The sequence below is a fragment of the Myotis daubentonii genome, chromosome 4 (assembly GCF_963259705.1).
Source record: "Myotis daubentonii chromosome 4, mMyoDau2.1, whole genome shotgun sequence".
In the NCBI taxonomy this organism is placed as follows: Eukaryota; Metazoa; Chordata; class Mammalia; order Chiroptera; family Vespertilionidae; genus Myotis; species Myotis daubentonii.
The window spans coordinates 101,126,146-101,149,160 of record NC_081843.1 but is presented as its reverse complement, the minus strand read 5'-3'; the positions used below and the strand labels follow the sequence as shown (position 1 = coordinate 101,149,160).

At 46.3% G+C, this 23,015-nt stretch overlaps 2 protein-coding genes across 5 annotated transcripts in view; one reads left to right on the top strand and one right to left on the bottom strand.

Annotated features, from left to right (window-relative positions):
* Nucleotides 1-6,490, top strand: part of OTULIN (OTU deubiquitinase with linear linkage specificity) — a 35,877-nt gene extending 29,387 nt beyond the window's left edge. For all 3 annotated transcript variants that reach the window (XM_059694765.1, XM_059694763.1, XM_059694764.1), the window contains 2 exons: nt 876-1,145; nt 3,652-6,490. In XM_059694765.1, the coding sequence (XP_059550748.1) occupies nt 876-1,145; nt 3,652-3,846 (465 nt within the window). In that variant the 3' untranslated portion in view covers nt 3,847-6,490. The remainder of the gene's footprint in view (nt 1-875; nt 1,146-3,651) is intronic.
* A 14,802-nt stretch (nt 6,491-21,292) lies between these two features.
* The window catches only part of ANKH (ANKH inorganic pyrophosphate transport regulator), a 115,875-nt gene continuing 114,152 nt past the window's right edge, over nt 21,293-23,015 (bottom strand). For both annotated transcript variants that reach the window (XM_059694761.1, XM_059694760.1), the window contains one exon: nt 21,293-22,667. In XM_059694761.1, the coding sequence (XP_059550744.1) occupies nt 22,554-22,667 (114 nt within the window). In that variant the 3' untranslated portion in view covers nt 21,293-22,553. The remainder of the gene's footprint in view (nt 22,668-23,015) is intronic.

Here is a 23,015-nt window from a genome sequence, read left to right as displayed (position 1 = left end):
AAGCCATCAGCTGCTTGGGTGAGGCCTTCATTCCATCCGGACTCTAGAGCTATGCTCTTGACTGGCAACTTGTCTACTTCTGGAAAATGAGGTGTTCCAGCTTTCAGCCCACTTGTTAGAGAGTCCTGTGGTGCAGTCATTACCATTAAAATTTACTCTTGTATTTAAAATTTTACTGGGTTTTCAGGGGGCGGTAGTTTCTGGTGATTCCTAAGGACTAGTTTTATATTGGCATCTTTTATTCTAATTTACTTTAACTTAAAAGTACATGTATTTATGGGGTTTTCTTGTTCACATAAAGAATGTGTCTATTTTAGCTGAATACCTGACACTGCTCTATTCTTAATCAGGAGTCAATTAGAATTTCCTGAATGGATTTATTCATTTGAAACTCACGTATACTTCTAAGAGGTTAGAAGGTTAAATTTAGTAAACTAATATTTAGGAGATCCCCTAATCGTCCTTGCCCATCTTCATTTTTGAAGGTTTCTGGATAACTGTAAGCCCCCTTATAGAGAGGAGTAATTTTAGCTCTTCTTCACAGCTTCACACCCAGGACTCACACATGCACGTTAGGTCTTCCATAAATATTTGATTGATTGAGTCTCATTGCCTGAAGTTAGGGTTCCAAATTGCCATTCTACAGTCCCAGTGCTTCTCCTTAGTGCGTTGTACTTTTGTTTCAAATTAATGGGGCAGAAACTGAATAAGGATTTTGTGTGGCCTAAAGAGTAGTGCCATTGTTTGAGCTGGAAACTTGAATGTTGTGACCCACGGTTGCCTACTTTTGAAAATGATTTTGTGCTCAAAGTATGGAAGTATACCAGGGACTTTTAGAGCAAAAATGTAATTATTATGTAACTTTTTTATTGCAGTGGGCAGGCTTGGCTGAACTGAGAACTGCTGAAGCAAGGCAGAAAGCTTGTGATGAACTGTTCACAAATGAAGAGGAAGAATATAGCCTTTATGAAGCTGTAAAATTTTTAATGTTACACAGAGCCATTGAACTATATGATGATAAAGAGAAGGGAGAGGACGTACCATTTTTCTCTGTGCTTCTGTTTGCTCGGGACACATCCAGTGACCCTGGACAGCTACTGAGGAACCATCTAAATCAGGTGGGACACACTGGTGGCCTCGAACAGGTGAGTTATACCCTTGTGTATTATCCCAAAACACCAGCATTAACCATCAAACATTATCTCGTAGTGCTTGGGTGTCAGGAATTCAGGAGCAACTTAGTGGGTGACTTGAGCTTGAGGTCTCAGGTTGCAATCATCTGAGGACTTGACTTGGGTTGGAGGATCCATGTCTAACATGGCTCACTCACCTGGCTGTTGGCCGGAAGCCTCAGTTCCTCACTGGTAGGGGGTAGTTCCTTGCCATGTGGGGCTTTATACAGATAGGGCTGTGTGAGTGTCCTCACAACATGGCAACTGGCTTCTCTCAGAAAGTAATTCAAGGAGAGAGTGGAAAGAAGCCACAATGCCTTTTATGGTCTAATCCAGCCATGGGCAAACTACGGCCCGCGGGCCGGATCCGGCCCGTTTGAAATGAATAAAACTAAAAAAAAAAAAAAAAAAAAAAAAAAGACGGTACCCTTTTATGTAATGATGTTTACTTTGAATTTATATTAGTTCACACAAACACTCCATCCATGCTTTTGTTCTGGCCCTCCGGTCCAGTTTAAGAACCCATTGTGGCCCTCGAGTCAAAAAGTTTGCCCACCCCTGGTCTAATCTTAGAAGTCACACCCCATCACACTTACCCATATTATATTTGTTAGCAAGTCACCAAGTTCATCCCACTCTTACAGAATTGTGAATCTATTTTAGGACCAACATGGTTATCTCAGCCTGGGCTTGCTTCTGCAGGTGGTAATGGGATCAGTATCTTTGGATCTGGTAGTCTAAAAAAAAAAAAGTCATGTGAAGGGTGTTTAATCTTGGCAGCTGTAGCAGTATTAGCTATGATCCTTTAAAAATAGAAATGGGGTCACCTTAGCCAGTAGAGCGCAGCCTGCTCTTGATCTTTTACACATACACTAGTTTGGAATTTTACACAGAGACCCAATACAGTACTGTCCCAGGACGCAACGGTTGGCTTACTTTGCACTCTCTGTCTTTGGTGAGTTCATTACATTGCCTTAAAAAGCTTATCTCTTTTTTCAGTGGGATAGCCAACCACTAAAGTTGCATTAAGGCTAGCCTTCCAAAGTGCTTCCTTTCTTCTTCCATGGCTGGCTCTTTGGCTTGCTTTTCCTGGTCTGTCTGAAAGAGCAAAGATGATGGTCATGCTGGGTCAGGCAGGATTGAAGATAATTATTTAAAATAACCTGTACTTGTAGCGTAAGTTACCTAATGTCTCCTAAACAGTAGCAAGTACATTGCAGTGAAAAGCCTGGTAGAGGGTGTTTTGCATGTTAGTCCTTTTGGATCTCCACAAGGTCTGCTGTCATGGAGAGTCCAATGTTTAAAAAACAGCTTTATTGAAATAATTTACTGACCGTAAAGTTTGCCCTTTTAAAGTATGCAGCTCAATGGTTTTTTAGTATGTTTGCAGCCATCACAGTCTAATTTTAAACCATTTTATCACCCCTAAAAGAAACCTCAGACCCATTCTTACTCCCCCCAGTCCTAGGCAGCCAGTAATCTACTTTCTGTCACCTTAGATTTGCCTACTATGGAGAGAGTTCATATAAATGGAATCATAAATCATACAATATGTGGTCTTTTGTGACTGGTTTCTTTCACAGCTTAGTGTTTTTAAGGTTCATGCATATTGTATCATGTGTCAATTCTTCATTCCTTTTTATTGACAAATACTATTCCATGGTATGGATATATCGCATTTTATTCATCTACCCATCAGTTGATGGATATTTGGGTCATTCCTTTTAACTATTTTGAAAAATTCTGCTCTGAACATTCATGTGCAAGTTTTTTTGTGTGGACATATTTTTTCAGTTCTCTTGGGTATGTATGTACCTGGGAGTGGAATTGCTGGGTCATATGGCAGTTCTTTATTTAGTGTTGAGGAACAGCTGTATCATTGGTCATTCACATGTGCAGTGTTTCTGAGTCCCACATCTATACCTCACATAACATACAAGTAACCATTTTAAAGTGTACAGCTCAGTGGCCTTTAGTACATTTACGTGTTGTGTGACTACTACCTATATCAAATCATTTCATGCCTGAAAAGAAAAACATACCCGGTAAGCAGTCATTCCCCCGCATCTTTTGTCTTTTTGATTGGAGCCATTCCAGAGGGTGTGACACGGTATCTCACCATGGTTTTGATTCCATTCCCTTGATGACTTTTCATGTGCATATTGGTCATCTGTGTATCTTCTTTGGAGAACTATCCGTTCGGACCCTTTGCTCAGTTTTTAAACTGGTCCTTTGTTTTTTTATTGAGTTGTAAGAGTTGTGATAAATTCTGGTTACAAGTCCCTCAGCAGACATGATCCATTCTTGGTCATTTGCCTGTTTACAACGACCATATGAAAGAGGACTGCGGCTGGTCCATGGGGATGAAGAAGGATTTTGGCTTAGCTGGCTTGGCCTGGGACACCTGGGATGGAGCGGGAGGTAAACGGCATCTTTCAGGGTGGCTGCCCTTCCCTTACCTGTTTGCTCTCCTCCGCAGATTGAAATGTTCCTTCTGGCCTATGCTGTGCGCCACACCATCCAGGTGTACCGGCTCTCCAAGTACAGCACTGAGGAGTTCATCACGGTCTACCCCACAGACCCACCCAGGGACTGGCCGGTGGTGACCCTGATTGCCGAGGACGATCGGCATTACAACATCCCCGTCAGAGTGTGTGAGGAGACGAGTTTGTGAGAGACATACACCCGGACAGCCTGGCAGCAGGGCCAAGGTGTGCGGGCCGCTCCTCAGCTCGGGCCTCGGCTTGCTGGTCTCTTAGAATGAATTACGTGGACTCTTGGACCCTGTGAGCCAAGCTGGCCTGGGATGTTCTGAAGATAATGACTTAACCAAGTTTTCTTCTCATTTATGATGCAGTATGTTTTAGTGGGGCCTTCCAACACATCTGTTGGAAGCTGCACACTCCATCTTTGTTATAAAACAAATACTTTAGTATCAGAAGAATGTTCTTTATATCTCAAACCAAACTTTCTCTATCAGTAAACTGGCTTTCAATTTTTTTTTTAATAGTAATTTTTTTTGTTTTTGTGGTAATGGGTCTCTGTGGTGCCCTTCCTATGCAGTCTGCTTACGTGGTATAATTCTGGGATGGAGTCTGCTAATGGCAGTCTCGACATCCTCTGATAGTCTTGGCAAGCCGGGGTTTGGATTTATTTACTAATTAAAGCCACCTTAAACAGATTATGTAATAGATGATTGAGAATTGGTTTTTTAAAGGCTGGAGAAAGGAGCAGGAGGGAGACGATGGCACCTGTAAATCCTTGCTCTTCAACGACATGACCAGTGCTGAGGCCGCAGCCACACCAGGTCTGGTGCTGGGTGCAAGTGGTGTGCTCTAGTGTCGGGCTGTTTATTACTCTGTGGCCCATAGGTTCACTATTATAGTCAGAACAGAGTTCAGATCTATCTGCATTTTTAGAGGAGGAAACCAAGGCCAAATGACCACAGGCACTCAGATATCTGAGTTTAGGGGTGGGATAAGCTGGATCCAGGTCTTCCTGTGCCCTTTTCCTACTATTTTTTAGGATGTTTCTATTGCCAAATTCATCTGCTGGCAGGGGATGAGTAACAGCAGAGTAGCTAAGGTTTTTCATGAGTTAGTTTAAGCAGAAGTGCATACTAAAACAGTGCAAAAGTATGGCTATGCTGCATCTGTCCCTGATTTGGTTTGGAAAGCCTGAGGGAGGCAGGGTTCTGGGCCCTGAGCAATTGCCTGCATGGTGACTGGGTGGTGGTTATGGGGCAGCCTAGCTGCCTGTGGCCTGCATTAGGACCTGAATTGTCCACGAGAGGCGTGGACAGTGCTCACAGGTACCAGACACGTCACTCTTTAGGGTTGTACCAGCAGCACCTGAATTGGCTCAGCATTAGTAGAGGTGGTGTTTCCCTGAAGCACCGAGCTTTATTTTAGAATAACTTAAATCTTTATTTGGTGCAGTTTAATAGTTTATAAGCTCTCTAATCTGTGTTTTTTCAGAGGGGCGAACCTTTTTTGAAAATCTAAGTTTTGCTTTCACTTCAAATTCTTGGTTGAGAAAACTCAGAGGCCACACAAAACTATTCAGACTGTTACGTTAGTATTTTCCCCATGACCTAATCAGTAATGGTCACCACATTTTGGTAGATGCTAATTCTCTGAATCAAATTCTGCTCTAAATGTGTGTGGATTGGGGAGGCTTGTGTTTTTCACTGTGAAATGCAATGGTGCCTGGATAGGAGGTGCCTAGAAGCCAAGTTCAAGTAATAATAATGACTTCTTGTTGGCTTTGATGTTCATTTTAGTATTTGTAACATAACAGGAAACACAGTACATTTCATTCTTGAATATTTTTAAAAGCGTAACTTCAAATGTGTAGGTTGAACAAGGCAGCAGGGGTCTGTGTTCCTCTGACCATTTGTTCATACCCACCATTGAATTTAATGATACTCATGATCAGCTGTCTTTGAATTTTGAAAATAATCTAATCTCGGTGAACTTGAACTGAACTTCTGGGCAACTTAATTGTTTACATTTTATACTTTTTTCTTGTTTCTATGTATGATATTGTTAAATTGTGGTCTTTACTCCTACACTGGTAAAAATTCAAAAAGGTAAGTTTAACTGGTTTTCTGTCCTAAGGCCTTATTGGATGGACTCTGTTCTCAGACATCGTCCAGGCTTAGCGGGATCACAGCATAAGAGGAGCAAAGCTGTCCATGAAACAGTGCTTCAGGAAATATAGATGATTGGCCAACTTTAAAAAGAACATTTGTTTGTTGCAACATGCAACTTCAGTTATTCAGAGTCCTAATTCAATTTCTCATTCCTGGTCTTGGGCTGGTCAGTGACATGAGCAGAATAGAAATTAAATTGAGACCAAAATGGATTTAAGAGGACAATTATTTAGAAGGACCTCTAAAATGATAAAGTATCTAGAAGGAAAGTTAGTGGGAACTGCACTGTGCTTACTTTTAATCTCAGAGTTTATTGCGAGAGTTCAGAGATTCTGGACCCTATGATTTTGGCAGAAAGATAATCTCCACCATAAGCAGGCATGACTTACACCTTTGAGCTTATTTAAGGTACATTTAAATAAAAAAGAATCTCTGTGTAGCAAGTTCCATGGCATTAGCTTTGCTCCTTCAGAATTTTTTCTGGCTCCCCTCCTCACCTGCATATACAGCTGTTCATCTCACCCATACACGTGGAACGGTGATGTCGGCAGTGGAGAACATGAGGCCAGTGTGTGGTTTTTCACTTGTGATCTAGACCTAGGTTGAATTTGATCTGAAATCCTTGCAGTTCCTCTTCCTTCGAATACGGCATATCTGAAAATGTTTTAAATGCACAGAACAAGACTGACCCTGTTTTCTTTATATAGCAATTTCCACTTTTATTATACTGTTACATATTCAGTTAATGCCTGATGAAATTTTTCTTTAAGAAAAACAGACATTGCCTTTGTGTTCTTCCATTAGTCTTACCAGGTAAAATCTCAGGCCACGTGCACTAACACCTCTTATGGGAGAAATGGCCTTTGCGGTTTATGTGCTTGTTTTCTTTTTAGTATTTTTGTTTTAAGAGGCTGTGCTAGTCCTCCTGCTCTCACCCTCACCCCTACGTGCCGTTTTCCTTATAGTTTCGTTTTTGAAGATCTTCCCTGACTGACGTGCTTATGAAAATGACATCATTGCATTTAATGATGTAGCGCCTTTACCATCGGCATAGATGAAGGACTCCAGTAGTCTTCCTGGCTGTTCTCCTTTCTGATGTTAAAATAAAGTTAGATAATCTTCTTTTCTCTCTTTCTTAAGCAACACTTTGCAGGTACTCCCCCTTGAAAGCCAGAAAGTTATTTTCAAAAGTACTAGTATACCCTTTGTAATACTTTAAGCAATAAAAAAAAAAAAAAAAAAAGTACTAGTATATACCTCCAGGGCATCTCACTTGTAGGCATACATAAAAATAAATGCCTTTTTAAAAAGATCTGTGACTACTGTGAAGTGAATCTAAAATGTGTGTGAAAGGCCTGGAGTGTCCCCAAATAGTTAGCAGAAGCAGAGTCCAATGTCAAGTCATTTAAAAATGGCCCAAGGAATTCTACAAAGTGAACCGAAGGAGGACTGATTTTAGATAAGAAATGCTACGTAGAAACAAAACAACAGATGCCTTGCACACCTCCTGGGCTTAAGTTATAAAAGAATACAAGTCTGAAAGAGGTGAAGGATTTATGTGGGTGGATTCTGCAAATTCCTTTTTCTAAAGTTTATTAAGTCCCCATGTAACAGAAGTGTAACATTTAATGCCTTTGGGAACCTCATTGGTGATCTCTTCTGAGGGGTGAAGAGACCAGGGAGCCAGTGCTGAGTTGTACAGAGAATAAAGATGGGCACCTCTTTTTAACATTTGTATAATTCTATTTATAACCTGGAACCATGGAAAGCACAAAACTAAACTAATTTGACTGCCTGCCCAGCACCCTAGTGGCAGTAGCATTGGGAGCAAGGTGGGCTTGCCATGCCCAGGAGGGGTGTGTGTGTTGTACGTGTATGCAAGCACATACATGTATGTAAATGTATGTGTGCTGAAGTCACATAGTGACTGTCTTATGTCCGGAGGCCTACAGCAGGGGGCACAGCAGAATTGGGTAGGGTGGAGGGGAGCTGTCCCATTTACATATTTTTTTCATGGTAAATTGAACTTTATGACTGGGAATGGTGGAATGGGTTAATGTGTATAATTAAACTATACAGAGTGGCCATTGAATCTGAAAATACATTAATTGTATTGGAATGTTATATCAACAAACTATTTATTGTATATGTCTCTGTTCCCAGGCCTTATGGCCACCTGTATATTTAAATATTTCAAATGCTTATTAATAGCCAGAGCTATTAATGGAGAACATTAACTGGAGTTTTATCTCAGTCTTGTTGGTTTCTTGGGTGTAAGTCTGGGTCAGGAATGAAATTGCCAAAACATGGGTAACAGCAAGGAAACAGTCTGGTCCGGGCTTGAAATATCAAGTCAGCAGTCGTTTCCTTGTGGTTGAACTTAATAAAATAATTTTGTATTTAATTTTAACAGTTGTATTATATTGAAAAATGCCTTCGCATAAATGGTGCTAGAGTATAGTATCCCTCCCTTTCAGGTTCACTCTGATTACTTCTGAGTATTTAGATATTGGAACAAAGAGCCAAAATGAATGTATTTAATGAGTTATCTGCTCTTTTCCATTGCTTTTATAGAAATGTCTTGGTATTGTCACCTGCCCTGGTATTTCTCCTGCTGCAGGCGGGGCTGGGAAGGGAGAGAGAGCAGCAGGAACACGAGGTGTGAACCTGGCCCTGCTCATCTTGGCTTGTTTAGCCAAGTCTCTGTTTACACTGTAAAATGTCAACATTTGTCAAAAAATTCTCCTGCTCTGAAAAACATGCCCCAGGCTCTGGTCAGGTCGGGGCCTCGCCTCCCACCTGCCTCTGCAGCGGGACACCTGGCTCAGGGCATAGGAGTTTCCTTTGTGACTTGTTGAGTCTCATCTTCACAGTCAAAAAATAAACAGAAAATAAAAACTCAGAAGCCTGGCTGTGTTGCTGTGGTTCAGTGCCTGCCTTTGAGGACTTCGGGAGGTTGGGGTCCCAATGCTTTAACTTTCCAGTACCCCCAAGACAGGCCTGTGGTGCCCAGTGACTGTAACAGCGTGAACCCATAGGACGTGCTTACCCCAGATTAGGTGCCTGGTTCTGGACTTGGGTTTGGGTTCAGTCGCAGTCCCATCATCCACTATTAGGGTGAGCTGGGGCCAGTCACACAGCCTTGGGTGGGGGTGAAGTGAGGTGCAACACTTGAGAGACTTCAAGGAAGGCCCCCAGGCCTGCAAGGGAGGGCTACAGCCATAATCCAGACCAAGCTTTCCTGGGTGTTTGACAAGGAGAGGCCTGCTGTCTGTGCAACCTTCATAGGTGTTCAAAACTATTCAGACCAATGGAAATGCACCCGGAAGTGTGATGGCAAGAACTGTGCATTGCCTGTCAACCAGAAGTGAATGATGTGAAAAGGGGGAAGACTGGACTTTCAAAGGTATTCTTGAGCATAGAGAATGAAGGATGAGCCAGCAGAGACCTGCCTGCCTGTTAGTGAAAGAACTGTTTCCGGCCTCCTGTACAGCCCCAGAGAGGCAGAACAGAATTGGCCCTTGGGTGGAAAAGCTCTGGGTGACATTCAACCCCCCAATTCCCTACAGCTCCATAACCCCGGCCTCCACCCTCAACGATGGCTGTGAGGTTTGTTGACAGTGGTCTGCTACTTTACATTCACTGGGACAATTTAGACTGCTTCTTACAGCAGCGGTTCTCAACCTGTGGCTCACGACCCCTTTCATAGGGGTCGCCTAAGACCATTGGAAAACACATATATAATTATATATTGTTTTTGTGATTCATCACTATGCTTTAATTATGTTCAATTTGTAACAATGAAAATACATCCTGCATATCAGATATTTACCTTACGATTCATAACAGTAGCAAAATTACAGTTATGAAATAGCAATGAAAATCATTTTATGGTTGGGGGTCACCACAACATGAGGAACTGTATTAAAGGGTTGCGGCATTAGGAAGGTTGAGAACCACTGTCTTACAGCCTAAAACAGTGCTTTCTAAATATTCCTGTAGTGCCATCTCCCCAAATCAGGAACTAGAATGCAGTTTAGGGCAGATGAAATGCTCTCATGTTGTGCTGTGTTGTTTATTTAGGAAATGGCTGTTCTCCAAATGTCAGTGTGCTGAGAAAGTAAAAAGCACGTGTACTACATGATCACATCCTGGTGAGGAATTGTGATGTACTAAAATTTTTTTAAATATCTGTAAGGGCCCGGCCACTATGCTCAATTAATATTTGACAAAGGAGGCAGGAGCATACATTGGAGCAGAAACATTCACTTCAATAAATGGTGCTGGGAAAATTGGACAGGTACATGAAACTAGCCCACCAACTTACACCATACATAAGAATAAACTCAAAGTGGATAAAAAACTTAAATATAAGGCATGAAACCATAAAAACCTTAGAAGGAAACAGGTAGTAAAATCTCAGACATCTTACACAGCAATGTATGTAAGGATACATCTAGGGCAAAGGAAACTAAGGAGAGAATAAACAAATGGGACTATATCAAAATAAAAAGCTGCTGCAGAACAAAAGAAACTACCATCAAAATGAAAAGGAAACCCACTGAATGGGAGAACATATTTGCCAATAATACATCTGATAAGAGGTTAATATCCAAAATATAAAAAGTACTCATACAACTCAACAAAAAGAAGAATTCAATTAAAAAAATGGGCAGATGACCTGAATAGAGATTTCTCTAAAGAGGGCATACAAATGGCCAAGAGACACATGAAAACATGCTCAAAATCACTAATCAGCAGAGAAATGCAAATTAAAACCACAATGACATCACCTCACACCTGTCAGAATGGCTACTATGAAAAAATCAATAAACAAGTGTTGGCAAGGATGTGGAGAAAAAGGAACACTAGTTCACTACTGATGGGAACGCAGATTGGTACAGCCACTGTGGAATACTGTATGGAGTTGCCTCAAAAAATTAAAAATAGAACTTCCGTTTGACCCAGTGATCCCGCTTCTGGGAATATATCCTAAAAGCCCTGAAACACCAGTTGGAAAGAATATATGCACCCCTATGTTCAAAGCAGCGTTATTTACAATAGCTAGTATTTGGAAACAGCCCAAGTGCCCATCAGTAAATCAATGGGTAAAAAAGCTGTGGGCCATTTACACTATGGAATACTGTGCAATTGTAAAAAAGAGGGATCTCTTACCCTTTGGGACAGTGTGGATGGACCTGGAAAATACACTAAGTGAAATAAGCCAAACTGAGACAAATATCACATGATCTCACTTATTTGTGGAATTTAATGAACAAAATGAATTGACCAACAAAATAAGACCCGAAGCAGGGAGTCATGGAACAGACTGACATACCGCGATGGGTTGGGGGACAAGAAGAGATAAATCAAAGAACTTATCAACACTAATAAAAGAGAAAAATGGTAATTGGCGTACGAGCTACCCTTTTCATTGGCTAATCAGGGCTATATGCAAATTAACTGCCAACTAAGATTGGCAGTTAACTGCCAACAAGATGGCAGTTAATTTGCATATGTAGGCACAATGCAGGGAGGCGAAAGGGAAAGCAGGAAGAAGCCCCCTGCCACTGACAGTGATCAGAAACCCAGGGGGGAGCTAAGAGCTGGGGGGCAGGGCAAAGGCGGCCCCAGGGCCGCCTTTGCCCTGCCCCCCAGCCATGATCAGAGAATCAGGTACCTTTTCCGCCCTGGCCAGTGATAGCAGGAAGTAGGGGTGGAGCCAGTGATGGGAGCTGAGCACAGTCGAAGCTGGCAGTCCCAGGAGTTAGGGGTCCCTTGCCTGGGCCTAAAGCGAAGCCCACGATCGTGGGGCCGCTGCAGCTGTGGGTCCCCGCTGCCCGGGCCGGACGCCTCAGCCAGAGGCGTCAGGCCTGGGCAAGGGGCCAATCCTGCGATTGGAGGGTGATGGGGGTCAATGCCTGAGGGCTCCCAGTATGTGAGAGGGGGCAGGCTGGGCTGAGGGACACTCCCCCCCCCACACACCCAGTGCACGAATTTCGTGCACCGGGCCCCTAGTCTATATATAAAAGCCAAGCGACCAGAATGATGGAACAACCTGAACGACCAGTCGCTATGACACGCATTGCGATGGCCAACTGGCCTGATTGGGGCCCTAATTGGCTCCACCCCCACCCCAATCGGGTGTGGCTGGCCGGCCAACCTCCTGCGTCCCCTCCCCCCTGCCGACCCGCCCCAATTGGCCCCCATCCCAAGGGGCAGCTGGACTCCACCCATGCATGAATTCGTGCACTGGGCCTCTAGTATATTTATATGCATAGTCCATGGATATGGGCAGTAGGGTAGTGAAGACCTGGGAGGTGGGTAGGGACTGGCAGGAGGGGGGCGGGGGGAGGGCGAGGAAACGGGAGATATCTGTAATACTATCAGCAATTAAACACATTACAAAATAAAAAAAAAATGAGAATTGGAGAGGTCACAGGAGGGAGGGCTGATGTGCAGGTGACCTAGGGTCAGAGCAAGTTCAGGTGAGGAAGGTGTGAATGCCTTCATTCATTCACCAAAGAGTGCCTGGTCAGGGCAGCTCAGTTCCAAATCCAGAGGCAAGGATGAGCTGGCCCAGCCCTGTCCTTCCTGTCCCTCCAGGCCCTCTCTTACCCTCCCCACCTTCGAGAGCCCATGTGCCTCTGTACAAATGAGCTGAACTGGCATGACTCCAGGGGTAGAATCACAAAGCAACTTTATTTTTGTCTCCTACAGCTCAAGTAGGAGAACACCTAGCCTTCTCATGCTTGGATAATAAAGAGGCCTTATCATCATTTCAAATTGCCAAATGTTACTCCAGTTGTAAAATTGGAGTAACCCATCTGGTATAGGAGTCAAAGCCGTGACTAATTGTGAACTCCCTGTCTGGCCCTCCGGAGCTGGGGAAGAGGCAGGGTGGGGGGGCGGGGGGGCAGGGGAGCAAAGACTTTACTCAGTGGCTGCTGTCCTGAGCCAGCCTCACTGCCTGGGCCTGGCCAGTTCTCAAGCTCCCATTCTTGCCTGGGGTTCTCTCTGGGATCTTTGGAGACCCCTTCATGCCCAGCTCAGGGCCTGAGACGCCCAGGTCAGCTTGTTGATCGGTGTGGTTCAGGTCTGGTTCGTGGGTAAGACTAGCACCCTGTGCCATGTCAGACTTGGTGCGGGCCAGCCCGCCCAGAGCCCCTCTCCTATAGCCCTGTTCTGTCAGATCTGACAGGGCACCTAGACACAGAGTCCCACCACGATAGGGCCCATTGCAAGCTCCCCGAGTATCCCCTGAAAAGCCCTCTCTCTAGGCTTAAGCTATCGGGGACTTTCCCACACATGTGCATACACCCCTGAGGAGGAGAAACCATCTCTCCAGATTCTCTTTCTAAATGTCTCCTCTTTTAGGCCCTCATGGTGAATGAAGAAAGAGTCAAGGAGAAGATTTGGAATAGGGCCAGGGGTTCAGGTGCCCGAGCAGGAGGCTGGGTGCCAGCAGGAGTCCCCATTGTGTGTTGCTCCTTCTCTTTGGGGGTTGGCACCCTCCTGCTCCCTGGCTGGTCTCTCATTTACTACACACTGCCCAGGCTCAGCCCGGTGCTCACCCATGTCCCTGCAGGGCCATTCTGGCAGCAACCCAGTGCCTAGAGTGAGAGAGGAAGGGCCGGCCTGTAAGGGCAGGTGAGGGGGTGGGGTGCAGGTGGTCAGACCGCTGGGAATGGTTGTATAGGTTGTGTACTGCAAAATTCCAGGAGGGGTCATTTCCATCCTGGGCCAGCGGCCATGAGCCTGGAGAAGGCTCCTGCAGCATCCAGGCCCTCGGTGTCCAGGAGCATCTGGTCTGAAGAGGACAGAGGGAGTGACAGAGTGAGAGACAGAGGAGGAAGGGCTGAAGGCTGTGATTTGACAGCAGGGGGGCAGGTGGAGCAGGTTTCTGGGTGGTGATGAGGTCATTCACCTCTTCAGGAGAAAGCATGGGAGGGGTGGAGAAGAGCTGTGCTGGGAGGGGCTGAAGGCCAAGGCCTCTCCCGGCCCCTCTGAGATATTGGGAGGTGGCTGGAACCAGCCAGGGCAAGCAGCCCCGAGGGAGGATCATCGTGGATTTGGGATCGGAACAGGCCCAGATTAGGTCACCTGGGAACACGCAGAACTAGATTTCCAGCTAAGGAGGGAGCAACCCCAGGGCCTGGGAGCCATTTTATTCTTTTACAAAGAAGGTGGAATGAAACAACATTTAGAACAGTTGTGGGTGAGGAAGGTGCTGAAATCTGGGCAGTGGTGGCATGTGGGGGACGGCAGAGCAGAGCTAAGTAAGGGTGTGGAGTTGCCAGGCATGGGGGAGAAGTCGCTCTTCGAGCCAGATGTGCACGAACTTGTGAGCTTCTGTCCCACTAGGGTGAGAATCAGGATCAGGTTTAGGATTTAGTGTTAGGGTTAAGGTTAGGGCTAGAGTTTGGGTTTAGGGTTAGGGTTAGGATTTAGGGTTAGGGTTAGGATTTAGGGTTAGGATTAGGGTTAGGATTTAGGGTTAGGGTCACGGTTAGGATTGCTTCTGTCTTGGAGCTGACTCAGCCAGTGTGCCTCAGCCACTTCCCCTCAGAGTATGAATGTGATGGAAGAACTTGGGCGTATAGTGTAATATAGAGGTGAATGGTAATTATTGTATTTGTTCATTCCTTATTGGTCTTTCGATTCAAAGCACCCGAGAGCACCTGAGCTGAGCCAGTCCGACTAGAGAGAATGCAGAGGAGGGATGAGAGCTACTTTGAGGGAAAACAGATGGGGGTCAGTGGGTGGGTGTGGGAGGGTCATGGAGTAGATTTCTCAGTGGATGATAAAGTGATTCACCTGGCTGTCAGGTGGGAGCATGGGAGGGGAGCAGATTTGCCCTCGTGGTACTGCTGTGGGGAAAATTCACGATTTGATGCCAGCACAGCTCCCCAACGTGACATCACAGCAGGGCAGGAAGACACGCCATCTCCCAAGTGCCATGGGGGGAATGAAAGATGACTTCTTAAGACTTAAAAACCATGGCAGTGTTAAAGCATTAGTGGCAGAAAAGAGAAGTGCGGTAGAGGTAGGGCTGAGACCTGGGATTTTAACTCAAAGCCATGTAATGAAGCAGCTCAGGGGAAAACAGGCCATCCCAAGCCAGTCAGTGAAATGCCTACACCCTTGTTGATTACAGGCATCTTAACACATTGCAGGTAGATCACTCTCATGTTTTCATATTACACAGTGTTTGACATAAATGTGAAAGGCACGCCTTAAAATTAAATACCCATTGCATTTTGAAGTTATTTATTCCATGTTCTTACAAGCTAATATCTTTTTAAAGTATGATACTTTGTGAAATGTTTTTTTGTACTTGTTCAATAGAAACTTATCTGGCCACTGGGTAAAGCTAGCAATGAAACGACTGGTGCGCAGTGTGTTAAAACACTTTCTCCATGTCACCTCCCGTGAAGTTCACAAAAAATGAGGGCCGAGATTCTTTGAGGTTAAGACATTACATTTAAAAAAAGAGGCACGCCTTTCCCCTGCAGCAGTGGTTCTCAACCTTGGCTGCACATTAGAATCACCTGGGAATCTTTTTAAAATCCTGATTTCTGGGCCTCATCCTCTGGAAATTCTGTTTCTTTGTTACTAATGTTGTGGCCCCACCCCATCACAAAGAAACAGAATTTCCGGAGGACGAGGCCCAGAAATCAGGATTTTAAAAAGATTCCCAGGTGATTCTAATGTGCAGCCAAGGTTGAGAACCACTGCCCTAAAGATTGGACAGCCTCTTAGATGTGGACAGTCTCTTAGATGTGGGCAGGAGGGGTTTTCGGGTTCCTTTCCTCTGGCTTTCCTAGCGCTCCTCTAAGTCTGGCACCTCTTTTAAGAAGGGTAGAGAAGTTGGGCTTTAGAAAAGTACTTTCAGTATTACTGTAGTTATGGGAAGTACAAATTTATTTTAATACAAAGTAAAGCTTAAAGAAATAGGTCATATTTAAATACTAAGGCATTTAGAGAACTATCCCAGTGGTTAGAGGTTTTAGCTACCAAGGCAAAGGGCGAAATTTTAATATCTCCAGTACATTTGACAAAACAAAAAAAAAAAAGGAAATTGCAGTCAGCTGCCATGTAAGCTGGGTGTGTAAACAGACTCATGGTTAGAATAGGAAAACCAAGAAGCTAAAAGCAATCGCCACTGTATGCCAACTGTTGAAACTTTACTTAAACTAAAATTAGAGTATGAAAGCTACTTGACAATAGATGAGCACAAATCCCCCAAATAATTTTTAAAAAGCAAAGCAGGTAGAAATTCTCATAACAATGCAAAAACTTACATCTGTTAAGTACATATACAGTACTTGTTTAAATGCGACGTATATTTTATATTGATCTCTGCAGTCAGTTTTAATCAAAGGCTGCACAACTATTTTATCGTAATTGGTTTCAACAGTTTAAATTAAATCCACAGTTTTGCTGCAAAACCGAAAAGCCCGTGAATTGACCACCAAGCACACGTGGAATGACTCCCACTAGACTTAATTGTATTTTTTAAAAAACCTGGATCACTGCTGATGCTCACATCTGAAATGAAGAATGAGGTAATTTTATTTTCCATTGCAGGGTCCCATGCCGTGTTCTAAACCCTAGATCATACATAGAACATTGGCCCAGGAAGGAGCCTTCGCAGGAATGGCCCAGGCCTCTCACTGGACAGGTGACCACGGTGAGGCCGGAGAGGTGTGAGTGAGGCGGATGGTCATGCTATGAACCCACGGTCCAGCACGGAAGCTCCCGTAGGTGAACGGGTGTGGACTGAACAGACTCCTGGGTGACTCTGTCAAGATTTCTGAGCTCTACACCAGCTCCCTGGTCATGCCAGCTTTTGACCTTTGCCCTCTCAATACATCGCTAAGCAAGCCAAATATATCAGAGACCCAAGGGACTGTGTATCTGCCTCACAAACTTTGTGGACGTAGCACCCCAGGAAGGGGCTGCTTCGGGGTGACTGGTCCACCCTTTGGGCGTTGAGTGATCGGCATGTGTGTGTACCCTATACTCCTCTGTTAGACCGAAACTGTGGGTCCCCCATGTTCACAGCCCCACACTTCAGGGAGCCAGAGGCCAGCTGGCTGTAATGTTCCCAACTCCAAAGGCACCATTTACTGTCCCTGGTTCATAGTTGGAGAACATCGGTTAAATCTTAGAGTAACGACCAATTTCCACAGGCCACTGAATTTCCACCAGACCCGACAGGCAACGGCACACGTGTTTTTGGCTGGTCTGCCTCCACCTCCCCCTTCTTTAACCTGAGACCACGTTTACTTCTGGAGAAAGGGCTCCTAGCTCTTGTGTGCTTTTGTTTCACACAGACCATAGAAGCCAATGTCAAGTTCTGATAGCAGAGGGCACTTGGAGTTGCCTAACTTAACAAGAGGTGCCCTATAAGAACCTGCTGCATGTACTGGGGGGGGGGGGGGGGCTGGCTGCTGTCTTACCAGTGTGTATGTCTTAGGCAGTCTGTTAGAGACCCTGGCTGATCACAAACGAAGCCGAGAAAAACATTCTTTTGGAACCACTTGGACTTGGCAATGGTGATGAAAGAAAAACAAACTTAGGAGGCCTACCTTTGCTGCTGTTCTTAGCAGAGGCGGCAACAGCTAATAGTTCTACCCTCCCCTCTGGAGAGGCCACTGAAGTAAACTTCAAACAAGATCTCACCATCCCTCGTCCTTAATTTTTCCTTTGAGACTGGACAGTAAACTACGTAACTTGTGACTTTTTTCTGACTCCAAAGTGGGTTATTTTGATTCCATAATACTATTTCTCTTCTTTAGAACATTCGTGTGTTTCATTTCAGATGCACCGCCTGCACCAGGGCGGGCAGCTGGGCTGTCACGCATGTGGCCTCAGATTTTCTCTATTTCACGTGTGGTTAGGTAAGCTGATGATGAGTCATCACGTGGTGTTTTGCTGCCGCAAATGACAGAAATAGAGACACCCACACGGAGGGCATCTTGCATGTTTACCAAACACATCGCTCAGAAACATGCTTTTAAAAAAATATATATATATTCCATTTATTTCTTTACAGAGAGGAAGGGAGAGGGATAGAGAGTTAGAAACAACGATGAGAGAGAAACATCGACCAGCTGCCTCCTGCACACCCCCCACTGGGGATGTGCCCACAACCAAGGTACATGCCCTTGACCGGAATCGAACCTGGGACCCCTCAGTTCACAGGCCGACGCTCTATCCACTGAGCCAAACCGGCCAGGGCAGAAACATGCTTTTTGATGAAAGAGCTGTGAGTGAGCATGGCCGTCTGCAGGAGGCAGGCAGGGTGGCTGGTTTGCCTCAACATGTACAAATCGCCACGTCTTGGAAAGCCCTGCCCATCGCAACTTTGGTTACCCCCTCCCCCCCAAACACACACACAGCCGAAAAGGGCAGGACTTGGAAGGTAGAAGACCCCTTCCCTGGCCTGTGCCTCACTTTGGAGACTTCATCTTAAGTTAGAGGCCAGTCACCTGCAAAAGTGAGAGGCAGGACACTGGCCCGCTGGGGCACAGGCTGACCTGGGCCCTGGTCTGCTCAGAGAGTTGCTGGAGTCGTCTTCTTAAACACAAGAAAATATTTCTCAAGGTTATGTCCTTTAATGACTACAGCATAAATACTTTCTATTTTGCAACACAGGTTCTTATTCTCCCACTTCAGCTTGAAGTAAAAAAGTAAAAAAAATCCACTTACCCATGAGACGAGACCCCACCAAACGATGAAGGGTTAGGAGGGGAGGGAGCCGTTGGTTCTTTTCACTTCTTACTCTAAGATCTCAGTGAATAACTGCTCTGATATGTGGGGATGGAATGACTCGCCCCACCCTGAGAGATCCGGAAATGGCCGCTTGTGAGGACCACAGAGCCGGCCAGTTGGGAAGCACGCTGGGGGCCAGAGAACCTCACGGAGACCCGCCTCCTCCTCGTGGGCCTCCGGCCCCGCCCTTCCCATGACTCTTTACTGGGAGACTCGAGGAGTGAAATGGTGCACGGACATTAGCGAAACTTTACTTGGCCCCTCCAATATCGCCTAACCCAGCGGTTCTCAACCTTGGCTGCACGTTAGAATCACCTGGGAATCTTTTTAAAATCCTGACTTCTGGGCCTCATCCTCTGGAAATTCTGTTTCTTTGTGATGGGGTGGGGCCACAACATTAGTAACAAAGAAACAGAATTTCCGGAGGACGAGGCCCAGAAATCAGGATTTTAAAACGATTCCCAGGTGATTCTAATGTGCAGCCAAGGTTGAGAACCACTGACCTGCAAACTCATTAGTCAACAGAGCCAAATATCAACAGAACAATGATTGAAATTTCTTTTGAGAGCCAAATTTTTAAGCTTAAACTGTATAGGTAGGTACATTGTTATTAACTTAGTTAGGGTACTCCTAAGGCTTAGGGAGAGCCACACTCAAGGGGCCAAAGAACTGCATGTGGCTCGCGAGCTGGTTTGCCGACCACTGGCCTAACCCAAAGCTAAACGTCTCAAAGTCAAATCACCTGCTTATGCTAAAACAACACAAAACAAAACACCAAACGGGGGGAAGACGATCTTTGGCACAAGATAAGCCCAAGGCAGGCGGCAAGGGGGTGCACCTGACTTTTACCCAGTGATGTAAGCCAGCAGCTTTCTGTGCCCAAATTACAGAATCCCAAACAGGTGAGAGGCTCCTGCCAAAGTTCAAACCTCTCAACACGGCCTGAGTCACGTGGCCGGCGGGCCCATCCCATTGAGACCGTCCTGGGGCAAGCCTTGCCTGGTTCTTCCTGCTCAGATCCTGGGTGTCTCACCGATGCCCAGGGCCACCGAGATGCCCTACTGGGAGCAGAGCGCACACAGCCCCTCAAAAGAGCAGGGAGGCCACGGAGGAGTTGCTCTGCCCTGGGCTTGTGCAGAGAAAACCCTCCTCCAGAAACACTGCTTTGAGCTGCCCGAACTCACCTGTCAGCACTTAAATTAAAAATGCCTGATGCCCTGTAGTCCTAGGTTCCTTTTGTCTACAAGCAGTCACTCAGCACGGAGAGTCACATCAGGTCTTTTCATGGTCCTTGACGCGAGACCCTCACGGCACCACTAAATCTATCAGCGGAGCAATGTGCAATAAAAAGCAAACGGAAAACCCGTGTTGTTCTGGCCGATCTGGCTCGGTTGGTTGGGCATTGCCCCATGTTACCAAAAGGTTGCTGGTTTCATTCCTGGTCAGGGCACATGCCCGGGTTTCGGGCTCCAACCCTGGCAGAGGGTGGACGTGCAGGAGGCAGCCACTCAATGTTCCGCTCTTGCATCGATGTTTCTCTCTCTCTCCCTCTCCCTTCCTCTCCCTCTCTCAAAAGAAAAAAAAAAAAATCAATAGAAATATTTTAAACAAAACACAAAAACCTGTGTTGGGGATGTTTCTTTGATCAGCAAAGTCAAAAGAATGCCCCGCCTTACTCTGAAACGTGGAAGAAGCGCTCCCACGTTGCTGGTCTGCCTTTCCCGCCATGGTTCTCAGGGGAGATGCAGAACCTGCCAGCAATCAGGTTTGCTTGGGACTGAGGTGTGTGCTTGTCAGGATGCTCCTGCAGCCCCGGTGAAGGAACCATCTGAGAGGCCACGAGTTTTCTAGAGAGGAAGGGTCCGAGCTTGAGGCTGGGGCGGGTGGGGCTGGGGGGGGGCAGTCACCGTGGTCTGGTCTGGGGTTGCTTCCCGGGTTCTCCAAAATTCTACCAAAATACCATCACCTGTGAACCTTTCCCTGAGGGGGCTTGGAAGTCCTAACAACATGTTCTTGTTGCCTACTGGCGTTTCTAGTTGATGGTTCCCTGATTTAGAGGGAAAGAATTCGCTCTTTCAATTTTTTTTCTCGCTTTTTCAATTTTTAAGCTCTAACCCCACAGCATGAAATATCACCCGGATTAAAGGAATATTGCTGCTTAATTTTCTAGTCATGTGCTTTTTAAAAAGCTGATACAATTAGATTTCCCCCCATCTCTCAGATCTGCCCCCGAAAGCACCCCAAAGCTGTGCATCCCGGTTGTCAGCACGCCTACCTCCGGCGGAGCACCTGCGGATTGGTCCTGGTGGCGGCAGCCCTGAGGGCCCCTGGGTGTCCAGAAACATGAATGCAACCCCTGACGCGCACGCCCGATCTTATGCCCTCACATCCCTTTTTCTTGAGGAACAATAGGATCACACAGCACCGAATACAATAAATACAAGCGCCTGGCCTTTTCCTTTAGTCTTTCTCCCTTTCCAGCATCTATTTCCCCCCTCACCAGGGTCTACACCAGCTAACCCATTTACACCCGTTACCTGGGATCAAACATAGTCCTCTTTCATCTACAGGCCCTTATATTCAGGTACGAAGGACAGGCTTTGTTAAACTGCTACAAATCAGAGACGATGTTCATCGGTACAATACGTTTCAAGTGGCAGATACGTGGACACACAATCAATTGCCGTATTGTATTAGAGACATTTTATTGAAAATGCGAAAATAGGAAATGTATTATAGCCTAAAATAAATTACATAACATATACAGTATATATTTATATCTTTAAAATAGTTTTGTGTCTAGGTTCTTTCAGTCTAGGAATTTTGACGAAATCAAGAATTTACTGAACTGTGTCCATATTTATTTATTTTTTTTTTAAAGAAAAAACCCGCTTTCCAAAACTTAGAAAAATATACTGCACTAAATGGATTTCAGATGTATCATCTCAGGGAGTATCACATAGTGACTTTGAAGTTGTTTTATAAAATGTCTTGCTTTATCTTGTGGCGTGAGAGGGGCGTACACGAGGAATTACCTGTACCGCACGGTTATGACTAAGAATGGCTGGACCAGGTAAGACATTACTTCAAAAGTTACGATACGACAACCTGGCATGAGAGTGCTAGATTACGACTTAAAGCTGCAGTTCACTGTAAAAACTACAAGGTAAGAGTTAGAATGCTCCGATTCCCTTGCTCTAGCGCCACCTTCAGGGAGGGCGAGTGGAAAACAAGCCTTCGGGGGAAGCCATGCGGAAGGATGCTGAAATTCGGAGATGGCTTTGGTGACAAGGGCAACGTTAGCTCAGGTATGTACACGGCGGGGCCTGGTGTGAGAGCTCACCCAGCTCTAGCAGGAGGCCAGGTGGGGTGCTGGCAGCGGGCTGTCCCTGTGGCATCTCACGCTTTTCTCTCCATCCAGCTGCCCAGCGCACTCACAGGTCCCTTCTTCAGCGGGAACGGCCTGCGAGGACCCCGTGGTGGAGGCCACCGGGGTTACCTCTCTCTGCGCAGCCATGCCGCTGGGACGCCGTGGAAAGCCGAGTGGTCACCTGTGGATCTTCAGAGAGATGCGGAGGGACGGTGCGGGCCGTGGCCTGCGGGGCAGCGGTGGCCGCGGGCGAGGGCGGGCAGAGCCGCAGTCCTTTGGTTCCAAGCGGAGATGGTCAGAGGGAGGGGAGACAACGTGGACCACGAGGCAGCTATGCCTTTTGGGTTCTCGTGAAGCGGGGCGTGAAGTCAGCGGTCGTGTGGGTTTTTACAAAGCGTCGCAGAGACCGTTCCCTGGGTCCCGCTGCGTGGGGCATACCCAGTATGCCGGAGTTTACGTGAAACCTTTCGACCAAGGCCTCTTTCGTTACCAAAACCAGAACCAGAACTCGACGGGAGAGGAGATGGCGCTGGGGTGTCATCCCCACCGTCCCCGCGGTGCCCATGCGCCCCGCGCCTTATTCGTTCTCCTCTCTCATTTCCACGATGTCCGTGCTCTCCTCGGCGGCGGGGATGTCCGTCATGGCCGAGTCCTCCCCCTCCACGGCTGACTCGTTCTCCATCTTCTTTTTCTAGAGCAAAGAAGGCACGTTAGCGTGGGCCGCGGCAGGGACACATCACAGCGGAGCCAAGAGCAGGGGGAGGCCCCCGGGTCTCAGACTTGGGTCTCGCCGATGGTTGGGGCGACCTCACCGAGGCTGCACCTCAGTCCGGCCTGTGCCTCTCTGTTTGGCTACTTGGACGCTGGCCCTGGCCCGGCACTCTGGGCGATCCCGTCCCAACGACTCTCCCCAGTGCCCTCTGGACGCACCGGCAGCTGATGGCAACCTGCCTCTACCGGGGGACACCACTTCCGCCCGCCCTTCCCAGCAGGGCCTGAGCTCTCCCCACCCTCCTGCTCAGGGTCTGCAGAGCCTTTG